This window comes from Gadus morhua, chromosome 12 (assembly GCF_902167405.1).
Source record: "Gadus morhua chromosome 12, gadMor3.0, whole genome shotgun sequence".
Lineage (NCBI taxonomy): Eukaryota > Metazoa > Chordata > Actinopteri > Gadiformes > Gadidae > Gadus > Gadus morhua.
This window is the reverse complement of record NC_044059.1, coordinates 17,984,090-17,997,341: the sequence shown is the minus strand read 5'-3', so window position 1 is coordinate 17,997,341 and position 13,252 is coordinate 17,984,090. Positions and strand designations below refer to the sequence as shown.

Below are 13,252 nucleotides of genomic sequence, written 5' to 3'. Positions count from 1 at the left end.
GCTGTAGGAAAACCACTGAGATTATCATCCATCCATTACCTCCTGTCGTAAAGCAAATGTTATCATCACACACCATCAAATCAGAAGTCAACCGTGGTAAAAGTGTGAAGGATTTTGGCTGCTGTTTTACAATATGAATGAATAATTATGTTCTCTTACCAGAACATTCTGCACAAGAATGTCTTGCTCAGTCAGTTATCCAGCAAAACAATATATCCCAAATAAAATAATAATTCGTGAGAAGAGCTCTGATGAGGCAATTTGTCCGATTTTCAACAGTATTTCTTCAAGGCATTCAGTTGATTCATTCAAACTTTGATGGTGCCCTTGCTGTGTAGGCTCTCCCCAATGCCACTCCCTAGCCATGCCCATTGTTTCTCCTCCATTTTATCCCTATTACCCACTGGTAAGCTAAGCATATAGAACTGACAGCATATATATTGAATGGACTTCATGCTGTCAGTTCTACATCGTTCTGTCAAAATAATTGATAACTGACCTTTATAATTGTTATTCTGTTTCCAACTCAACATCTAGAATTGTTTGCACACGTGTTAATTGTTTGTGTGTTAACTAACATCTTGCCACCAGCTCTGTTTGAAAGATGTAAGTGTGAAAGTTGATATCTGCAGAGATCAGTGGCACATTATACTTTTCAATAATCTTAAATAGTTGATACGCTTTTCAGTGGAGCAGTGATTGGGAAGTTGGATAACTCTCTTTTATCAAATCATTATCAGATAACATAAGACCATGAGTTTGTTCACATCTAGACTTTTGTATTATACCATACCCTTTAATATTCAATCAATAGGCAACTAGGGTGTACAACATAGTAGCCTACAATGACCAAGTGAATAGGGGGGTCTAGGGGTTCTGCCCTGGAAACTGAGGGCAACCTCCCCGAAACAATTTTAACAACCTTTTAGACAGATTGAACTGAAGCCTACATTCGTAATAAACTCAAGCATATTCTTTTGGCAAAATACAACAAGTGAAGGAGCGCCATTCCCTGTCATACAACCAGTACACCGGTGCAGCCTTGCCTAACTTGAATAAACTAACTCCAAGCCCTCCCCTGTTGAATATTCATGAGCACCGCCCGAGCGTCCGGTCCCAGCAAATTCCCCAGTTACCAACGTTGAGTTGGGACGTCGACCTACAAGGGGAGAAAAACAAGCAAAACTTGTTGTGAACCGTGGAAACTATCGCTATTATTATACTATTGGAACTTTTCTAGCACCGGGATCGTCTTTCTAATCGTTCAAAGTTATTTCGGTCGGTTGAACAAAAAAAAAGTTTTTTCCCCAAACTGGAGTGTCGGTAGAGAACACGGTGAGGGTACTGTTGACAAGACTGGAGGCCGCAATCTGTACTCTTTTGTCGTCATCGAGGGGACAGTTTATTGTCCAGGCATTCCGACATTATACTCGTTTCCTCGTCCCTTTCTTCAACTATTTTAAAGCGATATGAACTCCAACCAGCACCAGCTCATGCCGGGGCAACAGGTCGTGCACGTAGCCCAGGACTCGGACACTGAACTACAGGCCCTTTTCAATTCTGTCATGAATCCAAAACCCTCGTCGTGGAGAAAGAAAATGCTCCCAGAGTCATTTTTCAAAGAACCAGACTCGGGGTCTCACTCTAGACAGAGCAGCACCGACTCCACCTGCCAGCCTCCCCGTCTCCAGGTCTCCCACACCCGCTCCCACTCTTCTCCGGCCTCCCTTCAGCTCGGGACCGGGGCCAACCCCAGCTCCCAGAACCTCCACCACCACCAGCGCCACCAGTCCTTCGATGTGGCCGAGGAACTGCCTCTGCCTCCCGGCTGGGAAATGGCCTATACCAGCAATGGGCAAAAGTATTTTTTAAAGTAAGTAGTAATCGTTACTGGATTCATTTTGTATTTTAATTGTTTAACTGGGTCTGTTTTAGGGCACAGGAAGATTCAACAGACATTAATGGGCATCTTTAAGTGTGTGTGTGTGTGTGTGTGTGTGTGTGTGTGTGTGTGTGTGTGTGTGTGTGTGTGTGTGTGTGTGTGTGTGTGTGTGTGTGTGTGTGTGTGCGCGCGTGATTGAAAACAGGCGTAACACGCTGAAATGTCTCATGTCTCTATTTAAAAGCCGTCAAAATAGACCACTGTAGACCGACCCACAGACACCTAGTGACAACAATTAACATAAATGTTAATTGAACCCTGTAAATGTGACGTGGTTTCATCATTGAATTCACAATTAAATGCCCACAAGGACAGGCCTTGATATATTGAAGCATAAGTACGATTTAACAAGAAACAATTGAAAATAATTATATATTTTTTATTTTATATATGTTAACCTAGAAAATAATCTTGACATAGTGAGGGTGGGTGCAGCTCAGGGAGGGAATCCCTGACACCTCCCACACCTCATATTGCGGCAGTGAAACAGAGGCTACTCCTACAACACATCAGACTATCAATGTTTAAGGGGAGATAGAGAAAAAAGTGTAAACGTGTGTGTATCTTCAGTGTATTTGTGTTTAGTCTATGGGGCACTACAGAAAAGCTACCACATACTTTGTCTATCTTCCTGCTCTTTCTTCCACTTGTTTACCCTCTGCTAACATCTGCTCCTATCTCTTTTAAAAAAATCGTCATAAGTTTAATAAATTCAACACTGAAAACAAAGGCTGGTAGAGTAAAGCATGCAGAAGGCCAAATGATACAACGGATGGAACACAATGTTAATAATATTAATGTAAAATAAAATTGAAGCAAGACGAAGGCCAGCCGCCTGGCTAGCCTTTTCTTGAGAATGTATCCCCTTCACCTATTCCTTATCTCCAAATATACAAATTGTGTTTGGAGAAAAAGAATGATGACTATTTAAATAGAAAACGGGAGCTTCAGATAAACAAAGAGACATGAATAAAAGAGCAAACCTAATTGTTCTCAATACTTGGAAATTGGGCTTAATGATTCTGTCCGGTCCCACGTGTTGTGTGCTGTTGAGGTGCGAGCGTTTAATGCTAGGAAGGTGGTGGGAGTCTCTCTGTCTCAGCACGTGACCAACCATCTACCAACATTTGTTTGAATCGTTAATTTGGTTCATATCGAAGTTCTTAAACGCAAACACACATGGTCAACAAGACAGGAAATTGAAGTCCAGGTTTTCTGCTGAAGCCTCAGAGCGTCTCTGTGGAAGGAACTTATAAATCACTGCCAACAAGAGACCTTTGTTGTACAGTGGTTTCTATCTTCTTGAAATAATAACTGCACAGAGCTGTCACGTGCGGCTGAACAGACAAAATTGACCCAACATCATTCCTCTCCCTGTTTGCATTTGTAAACTAGTGGGAAAATCGTCCCACATTTCTCCTCAACTTCCTATACTCTGCCTATGTGTCGCTCCCTCTCTATCCCTCTCACTCTATTCATTGCTGTGGAATTTGTATGTGAGCAGCAATCATGTGGGTGTATTGTTGTTGTGTGTGTGTGTGTGTGTGTGTGTGTGTGTGTGTGTGTGTGTGTGTGTGTGTGTGTGTGTGTGTGTGTGTGTGTGTGTGTGTGTGTGTGTGTGTGTGTGTGTGTGTGTGTGTGTGTGTGTGTGTGTGTGTGTGGTTGGGGGAGGGTGGTAGGAATGGGTTGGACTGCTAAATGTTCAAAACAATGTTAGAAAACACAGTCTGAACATTGGAGTCCGTCTGTCCTCAACCCCCCCCCCCCCCAACACACACACACACACACACACTCTGCCTGTGTCCTGCATGGACACCAGGCTGTCCTGTGTGATGCATGGTGCATTCTGAGGTCCCGTTTGATCTGGCCTGCTATTGGCCACTTGACAGTCTGACTGACAGCTTTGTCCGCCTCATACTGAGTGGAATGTGTGCATGCATGTGTGCTAATACATGCAGCGGGACAACACATTCCTTAAGTGGGTAACCATCCTCTTAATTTTTAATAGCAAATCCACAAACAGACATAGTTTGTGTATGTGCGTGTGTGTGTGTATATATATATATATATATATATATATATATATATATATATATATATATATGACAAAATGAAACCAATAATATGGTCCACATCTGTTTATGAAGCAGTGTTTCTTGGAGACAGCCTGTCTTGAAAACCTACCTGTATCATGCTATCCGATGTGGGCTACGTTCTCTTAGGGATTATCAATATGTGGTTCGAGCAATATTTGTTAACATTGCAATTATATTTCTTATAAAGATGATAGGCGTTCACAAATAACGCATGGGTTAACACAATGTGTTCTCTTGGATTTAGCTGTGATTTCATTCATTTCGTATGTCCTATGTTCTTACAGTATCTAATGCAATTGCAAGATATGCATTTATTTTTTATCTTTAGATTTCATTTCACAACTCACAAATCAAGTGAATTTTCATTCTTCCTTATTCTTGGTATCTAGTGTGCATGGGCAAAGTCTTAATATATTATACTAGTCAATTTAGTTGCAATGGCTAACAAGTGGCTAACAACTTTTAACACTATTTGATCACTATATTATTAACAAAAGTGTGAGCTAAATGATATTAATCCCAACATGAACTGATAATAAATACAGAGGAGAATATTAATACCAATCAAACCAATGCACCGTTCCCAAAGGACTTCCTTGAGTCCTATACCGCTTATGAAAGAAGGCACCTAATTTAAAGTAGACATCACTTATCCTCTATTGCAAATTATCGGTTCTTATATATTTATGCAAACTGCTTTGCATTCTAATTTTGGTTGACATTTTTTCACATTATTCTATTCTATTGCTTAACCCTGCATAGCTGAACTTACAAACCAGTATGACAGAGATATCATTTTGCTGTGCCTGGATTCCATGAAGCAATCTGTAAAGTGTTTGTTTCAGTTACGTGATTTTCTTTAACTGACTTAATCTTGAGTTCAGCTTTTTATTCTGATTTTCAGTTATTGCTTCTGTTTTTCTTTCTTTAAGATGAACTTTGGGTTTATAACATCTCCAAGGCTCTAACCCAGGTACACAATTTCCTATGCAGTGGTTGTTTTTGCATTGACTTCATGCTAGTGCTTGTAAGGGGGCCATGAAACAGTGACTCTGTGATTGATTTGGTATCCAGACACACTGATCCAAACATCTCCTCCACCGAGTTGCACAAGTTGTGTGTTGGCCATAGCGTTGTGTACACACAATAATAAACAAATATGTTAAAGTGGACTTGATAGTGCTCTTAAAAAATTACTTTCAGTGAGTTAACTTAATTACGGGATATTATATCATGGGCTTATTGCAGTTGAGAAATTAAGACATTTCAATTCAGTGAAAACTCCCATCTGATTTTACTTCTCCTTCTCAGGAGATTTCATTGGCATCTAGTGTACCACACAATTTTGGGTGTGGGTGTGTTGAATTCTTGCACATGCCATGTGTGTGTCTATCAGGGGGGAGGAAAAGACAACAGCTGTTGTCAGGAAGTCTAAGTATAGCCTCATGACCGGCACACAAGCAGTTGTTGCAGCCAATAGCTTTGTGGAGGCTAGTTGAGTCTGGCAATACAAGGCGTTATTCCTCAACATAAAGGGTTGGAATAAGTTATTGCTGCGATGTACGAAGAAAGGAAGGAAGAGCCATGAAGCAGTATGAATGTGTGTGTCAGTGGAGTTTCCCTGGAAGTAGCTCGACAGTGTTCAAAGGAGAACTAAAGTGTAGGAGTACATTTGTAGCCTTGGTATCGGGTTTCTCAGTATTTTTAAGGTTGTTCTTCACCTGGACTTTATACGTTTAACATCCATAATGCACATACAGAAACAAATGAATGTGTCAAGTCACATTTGTGTGATTAGAATAGACACCGAATATTTTTTTTTCCTGCACTAGCATGAAGAAGTCAATGCACAAACAACCACTTCATGGAAATTTGTGTACCGGGTTTAAGCCTTGGAGATGTTATAAGCACAATGTTGATCTTAAAGAAAGAAAATCAGAAACGATAACTGAAAATCTGAATAAATAGCTCAGCTCAAGATTAAGTTAAGTAAGTTAAAGAAAAACACATGACTGAAACAAACACTTTACAGCTTGCTTCATGGAATCCAGGCACAGCAAACAATATCTCTGTCATACTTGTTTGTAGGTTTAGCTTTGCAAGGTTAAGCAATAGAATAGAAGAATGTGCAAAAATGTCAACCAAAATTACACGGCAAAGCAATTTGCATAAATAAATAAGCATGCATAATTTATAGCAGAGGAAAAGAGACATCAATTAGATTCCTTCATTAGGTTTTATGTAACATACATACTAAGTGTTTGAATATAATTTAATAATTGTTTGCGGTCGTATGAAAAAGAAAAGTAAAAGCTCACTGACCACAACAGTGTCAGATTTGAAGATTTGAAGAGCATAATTTAATGATCAATGTGCTCGACGTTGAGCCATTGAATGGATGCCATTTTTAAATATCCCCTGCAATGCAGATCAACTAAATGGAATCATGTAGACTATTGATACCGTGCTGATGCAATTAATAACCCTTGAGTCCTTGACCATGTGTGAGTATTTAAAACCTGTGTTGTTTTGAATTCCCCTCACACTCTTATTCAGTTAAGTTTGAATATCTCTGATTGCTGTGCTGATGTCTGTGATGGAGGCAAAGTAGCCTATAGCTTAATTTCTTCCAAACTGGTAAATGTGTATGCATCCACATTTACATGTGCATACAACCGTGTATGCGTTGTCAGTTTACAATGTTAGAGTAATCTGGGATCTTCCCCGATAACAAGCCATTGCCTTTTAATTCATGTAAAACCTAGGCTTGGGCGGTGTCATGGTTTTACGGTATACCAGGGTATTTAGGAACAGTATGATTTAGTACAGTCAAAAAAACAGACACTCCCATTTTTTATTACGTTGATATGTATTTTGGCCAAGTTATGGAGCAGGTTATAGCCTATAATGAAATACTCCAAAATAAAATCTTCACTGTTGCATTCTTGTTGAGACTGAAATGGGTTTGTTCACCAACGATGGTGATCACACATATAATCACACATCTCAGTCGCAATTTAAGTATTTTGAAGTTAGAAAGATATTCCACAGATATTCACTCTCCTAAATAACCCCGATTTGACGCGTTTGAGTCCTGTGTGTTTAGCAGTGTAAACCTGCAAGGAGACGGTCAGGCATCAGCTCTCATTTCTATAGAGCCATCCTCTGGGCAAGATCTCTACACAATCGGTGATATTACAAAGTACCCTCTACTAAACAACAGCCAAGCAAAAACCCAATCAATCAGGAGATGTACCCAATGTATTTAATACATAGGGGACATTTTTGATGGATGTTCAGAAGTATATCCCGCTAGCTTTTCACCTGTAAAATGCCAGTCAAAAGCTGTTTCAGTGGAGCTCGGTGTGGGTGCAACGCACATAGACAATATAAAACAGGTTAACATAGACCGTATATAATAGAGGTTAAACTGAATTAACAAAGACTGTATATAATACAGATTAAACTGACTTAACAAAGACTGCATATAATACAGGCTCAACTGACCTAACAGACTGTATATAATACAGGTTAAACTGTCCTACCATAGACATATAAAAATGTTGGCCATATATTATCCATCATTTTTGTTGAGGTTGTAGCTCTGAAGGGAGTGTCCCATCTACTGACTTTTATTCAAAGTATCTCTTAGTGTTAAGGATTAGTATTATGCCTGTTATCATAATGATCAATACAAAATTCAATTTTTGTCAGTATTCTCTGTGGTTACTGTAATTGTTTTCTTAATACATTTTAAAACCAAGGCCTTTTAAAGTAACCATATACACTCTGCTTTCCTATCACTGTCATTCCAGCCACATGGAGAAGATAACAACATGGATTGATCCCCGGAAATCCATGGCACCCAACATGGCAGCCATGTCCCTGCACCACAATGCGCAGAGCAACAACACACACAGCCTTGCTCCACCACAACGAAGCCTGGTCCTGTCTCAACCAAACCTGGGTACGTTATACACACACACGCTCTGCCTTCCAGCAGCATACGTTTGCTAACATGTCATGTACATTCTCTCAAAGTAAATATTTTTACTTTAAGTGAAAGCTACTTTTCTTTTCTTGCCAAACCATCTCAATACTCTATGGAATTTCCCTTCTACTAAACTTCCATTTGAGAAGAATAAAAGGGTCAAAGGTTTAAATGTTTGAACTTTGAGTGCAGCGGCAACCTGGAAAATCGGAGGCCTTCCATAATGAAGGCATGAAGGCCACTTCTAAAAAGGGGTTAACTTCTAAAGCTGTGACTTTTCGGTAGATCATTTCATAGGGAACACTGATGACACATCAGTCCCCTCTAAAGCTAATGTGTAGCTGTGCTGGGACCACCACTGGTGACCGATTCTTTGAACACAGAGTTTTGGCTGTCGCAATTATGAGGGAGTCTTTCTTTGTTTCCATTCACAGTTAGAAATAAAGTGTCTCCATACACTTCATACACATATAACTGAGTGATTCTGATGAAGATAAAAATAGCCTTATAGTTTTGTCGGGCTGTGCATGGGTACACAATGTTCATTTTGTGTGTGACGTACATCTGATTACAAATGTGTTTCTAGTGATGCAGCATCAGCAGCAGCAGCAGCAGCACCGTCTCCTCCAGCACCCACAACAGATGCAGACCCAGCAGGTACCGGTTTCGACCCTGAACCCAGCAGGTGGCCTGGCCCAGCAGCAGCACAGCTCGGGGGGCCTCATGAACCTGCCGGGACCCCTGGGTAACGGCTTGGGTGGCGTTGGTGGCATCAAAGGTAAATCACACTTCTTGTTGTCTGTATTAAGTTTGACACCAGATGTAAACCTGAGCAGTTTATCAAATGGCCTGTAAATGGTCAAATAAGTGCCATTATGTAATGAGGTTGCATGTATCTGTACCCATTCAACAGTGAAAACACACAAATGTCGTTCTTCAATGTAGTTGGGCTGTTCATAATGTTTGTTGTTTGCTTGCGGTATAGGTGCCATCAGTCCTATCAGTGTGAACCAGCAGCAGAAGATGAGGCTCCAAAGAATCCAGCTGGAAAGAGAGAGGATTCAGAGACGACAAGAAGAGCTCATTAGACAGGTGACGCATGCAAAAGTAGTGATATCCTTTTTTTCTTTTACTCACACATCAAGCTATTTAACAGCAATACACTTTCTTTCTTGCTTTTTCTTTTACATTTAATTTAATCTATTTTATGTATACATATATATATTTATAAATAATATATGCATGTATATTTTATGTATATATATAAAAGCATGTTGGTCATCATATAAATCTTCTTATTTCCACATTTCTTCTATCGCACTCCCCTCCCCTCTCTTTTTCCGTTAGGAGGTGGCACTGTGCCAGCAGCTCCCTACTGAAGCAGAAAGTATGGCAACAGCAACCCCCTCTGCTGGCGCAGTCCAGAACAACAACAACAACAACATCCCAACAAGTGGCTCCGACCCTTTTCTCAACAGGTGAGAAAAACCTTAAGTCCTAAACTTAAATCTACTGGACTATAAGCACTGCAGTCATTGCAAAGCAAACAGTGTGATGAATTACAGTTAACCAAAACAGATGTTTGAGATTTGTTGCTATATACTGTAGTTGTATATGTTTGCTATAAAAGGCCTGTTCACACAAGGCCTACTTTTAACCAGGAAGGCACCCGTTTTTCCAGTTCTTTCAAGGACATCTCGTATTAATTTGTACCTTCTCACCTTTCAATTAAAACCATGTTGGTGCACGACATTAAGATGAATTGGATGGTTATTTAGTTACTCATTAAATTTGTTTTGCTGCTTTCTTGTTGGATCAGTATTTGCTGCTGGTAGCTGGCCGCTGGTATCTAGTAACTCCAGAGTCTGACTTTTGCATCTTTCTCTGTCATGTCAGTGGTCATTTTCACCACTCAAGGGAACAGAGCAGTGACAGTGGATTGGGATTAGGCTGTTACAGTATCCCCACCACACCGGAGGACTTCCTCAACAATATGGAGGAGATGGACACTGGTACACACACACACACACACACACACACACACACACACACACACACACACACACACACACACACACGTATGTACCTAATTAACCTCCGCTGTCCTCCAGGTGAAGCCCTAGCCCACGGGACTCTGAGTGTACCTGGCGGGCAGCCTGGTCGCTTTGCAGACTTCTTGGATTCACTCCCAGGAACAAACGTCGACCTGGGAACACTGGAGGGTTCCGACATCATACCCATCCTCAACGACGTGGAGTCTGTTCTGAACAAAACTGAACCTTTCCTCACCTGGCTTTAAAGATGTTTCAATATGAATGCACACACACAGTTCACCACAAGAATTTAGACCCTAAATAGAAATGTTTTTGAGCGATTCCTCCTCAAGCAAGTTTTGGCATCAACACATTATCTCTTTACCATAAAAGCTTGGTGATGTTCAGAAGGAGAGTGTATGGTATACATCGTGTTGTTCTCTTGAAGCGTGGGCCAACACACCGACTGGATACCATTAGAAGTACCTATCTTCAATCCTATTTCTAGCATCAGTCATAGTTCACATATCTAATTTGTAGAATCCTATTCTGTTATTTATTTTACAGATGAGCAAAAAACCTGCACACATCTGGCACCCACATAGCTAAAACGTAATAAAGCGGATTCCTATATCTGCAAACTCAATCCCCTAATCACGGGGGATTGAGTTTCTTAAGCTTTGCATGATGCCCAAGTGCAACAAAACACATTTCTTGATATATATATTTTTTATTACATGTTTGTATTTCTGGCCTTTTTTGTTATCTTTTTGAAGATATTTTAAATGATGAATCCTATACATATTACTAGGATTGTAGAGACAATTATGTATTGATAAGGCCATGTGAACAAGAAATGGTGTTGTGGAATCTACACTTTATACTCTTTTATACTCCTTTCTACAGTATATTATTACCGTGTTGTGAAATTGAATTATCAGACAAATGGATTAGTTATGCCATTGCTGCCTGTAGAGCACCTATTTCTAATCTACTAATAAGCCAGTGGGTTAGCTGTTTCTTTGCTCCTTCCCGTTGATATAACAGGACGGCTCCAGGCACAGTCTGGCCTGTTTTTTTTACTCTGATCCCAAGAATGAGAGGCCATAATCTCTGCTCTAAATTAGATTGTATATGTATTATTTATCAAGCTTTTATCATGGCAGTTTTGTTATTTTTATTGCGTTTTTTTGAGGAGGGTTTTCTTAACCGTTTCTGTCAATGACAGATTTTTTTTTATCCAAAGACGAATTCAGTTGTTTTCACATCCCTAACATGAATTGAGAAACTCTTCGAAGCTGGACACTGGGAGAGGATCACATGTCAATCCCTCCTCCACAGACACTGGCATGCACACACACAATCTATCAGCTGTCGCTGCCCACCAAATAAGATAAAACTTGGAATATCCCAACTGGCCAGAGGAGCATGCCTCCCAGGATGCCTTTCCACAAGGGAACGTTACAAAAGCAAGTCAGTGAGGGCTCGTTTTTTTCAGCTTTTGAAGGTTGGCAATTATGCATTTACTGTAATACTACAAAGGGATATAAACCAATTATAGAAATGTTTTGTTGGATTGGATGACACATCTGCCCACCCTGTGGTAATATTAACAAGACGTTGGATGATAGGGAATGATATCCACTCAACATTGCCTCTAAAATTATATCAAATCACAAGAATACTCATCTATTATACATTATTCAGTGGACATGAAGCAGTATTCCAGCTAAATTTGAAGATGTGATATATTACAGTAAACACATTGAATGGAATACACTGTTTCTTCATTGCATGAAATTATTATTAGTTAGAATATCAGCCAACTTCAAAGTCTTTGAAACCTGTCACAGATCAGTGTTTACTACATTACGTAATAGTTGTATTATCAATACCAAGGACTATGTTAACTTTGTTTGATGCTTGTTTTCTTTAATGTTTTTGTTATGTTTCTGCAGCATATTGGCCTGTTGAACAAGATTTACTGTTATCTGGTGGTTTCCTTGTTTGCGTTACTTTTTGAAAGAAAATGACAGAAATGGTTATTATAGTGTTGATGATTGCCTAAGATGAATGAGCATGTTCCCACCGCATAAGAAAAACATGAGGACCTAAACTAATCTGAGGTGTGAGCCAGCCAGCGATCCAACAATACTTGTCTTGTGGAATTACCTTTTTTATATTAGCGATCAAACAAGTTGCAACTGCTTTGTATCTCATTTTGCATCTAGGCTGGATTCTGCTTAGTTGGGCAGCCTTTGTGTTCTACAGGTGGTCTTTGGACTCTAGCTACATTTATTAATATAACCATCACTGACAAGAGGATATAAGTTTGGTTAAGTTGTTGTCCTGAGGAGAAATTCAAGTTGATTGATTCTACACTAGTAAGGCTTGTTACTGATTACAATCAAGGAGGGACGGAAAGTGATAGTGAGATGAGCAGACTGAGGAAAACAGTTAGAGCAAGGATTGGTAAAGCTTAATAAAAGGAACTCGATTTCACATCTGACTGATTTGAATTGTTCCCCTGGCCAAACATACAAAAAGGCAAGGTTTTGTATTTGGAAGATAAAGAAGTATATTGTTAACAATGTCCTGCAATCTTTGCAAAGGACATGCAAGTATTGTCTGGAATGTGTCTACAAATGAATTACATTAAATGGTGTAACTTGACTAAAGAATAAACCACAATATCTTATGCAATGATTGACTCTGATTAATGTGTGTGGTTTTGCTTGAACTCAGCATTCTGTGGTGGAGATGCTTGAATGTTGGTTAGATCCTGTCTTTTGGTGGGGTAAGCCTATGACGTTAAGGTCAAGGAGGGAGAGTGCCGTGCAAGGATTCAAACTGGCTGAATTAATTGTCCTTGATGCCAACCCAGGTAAGTGGTATAGTCCATTGTACTTGAGCTGTCAGTTGCTAAAAGCAGCTACTGTGTAGGTGGCCATGCATTAACTGCCAGCCTTTCTTAATTGCAGAGGCCATGTATTCACTTTAATTGTATACACCTTACAAACTAATGAAACCATATCAAATCAACTTTTTCACCCACTAGTGGTCTTTTAACATTTGAATGTAGCAGTTAAAGTAGCACTATTTCGCTAGACAAGTTGCAACTCTGCAACATGTTGACTAGTTGATCGGGTTAGATTGGAAAATACTCAATAGTTACACATTTTCTCTTAAC

At 39.7% G+C, this 13,252-nt stretch overlaps 1 protein-coding gene across 2 annotated transcripts; it reads left to right on the top strand.

Annotated features, from left to right (window-relative positions):
- The first annotated feature begins 1,106 nt into the window (after positions 1-1,106).
- On the top strand, positions 1,107-12,765 carry wwtr1 (WW domain containing transcription regulator 1). Of its 2 annotated transcripts, none has more exons than XM_030372258.1 (7): positions 1,107-1,873; positions 7,854-8,005; positions 8,616-8,807; positions 9,015-9,136; positions 9,377-9,507; positions 9,926-10,041; positions 10,141-12,765. In XM_030372258.1, the coding sequence occupies exons 1-7, from the start codon at positions 1,470-1,472 to the stop codon at positions 10,326-10,328; spliced, it is 1,305 nt and encodes a 434-aa protein (XP_030228118.1). In that variant the 5' UTR covers positions 1,107-1,469; the 3' UTR covers positions 10,329-12,765. The 2 variants fall into 2 exon arrangements, with proteins under 2 accessions (XP_030228118.1, XP_030228119.1); XM_030372259.1 differs by having other exon boundaries at positions 1,470-1,873; positions 9,015-9,121.
- The last annotated feature ends 487 nt before the right edge of the window (positions 12,766-13,252 follow it).

Bases quoted from the DNA above. Each gene is read 5' to 3' on its own strand.
- wwtr1 (XM_030372258.1), top strand. From the start codon at position 1,470: ATGAACTCCAACCAGCACCAGCTCATGCCGGGGCAACAGGTCGTGCAC. The intron at 1,874-7,853 runs GTAAGTAGTAAT...CTGTCATTCCAG, and splicing joins GGGCAAAAGTATTTTTTAAA to CCACATGGAGAAGATAACAA. The intron at 9,137-9,376 runs GTAGTGATATCC...TTTTTCCGTTAG, and splicing joins GACAGGTGACGCATGCAAAA to GAGGTGGCACTGTGCCAGCA.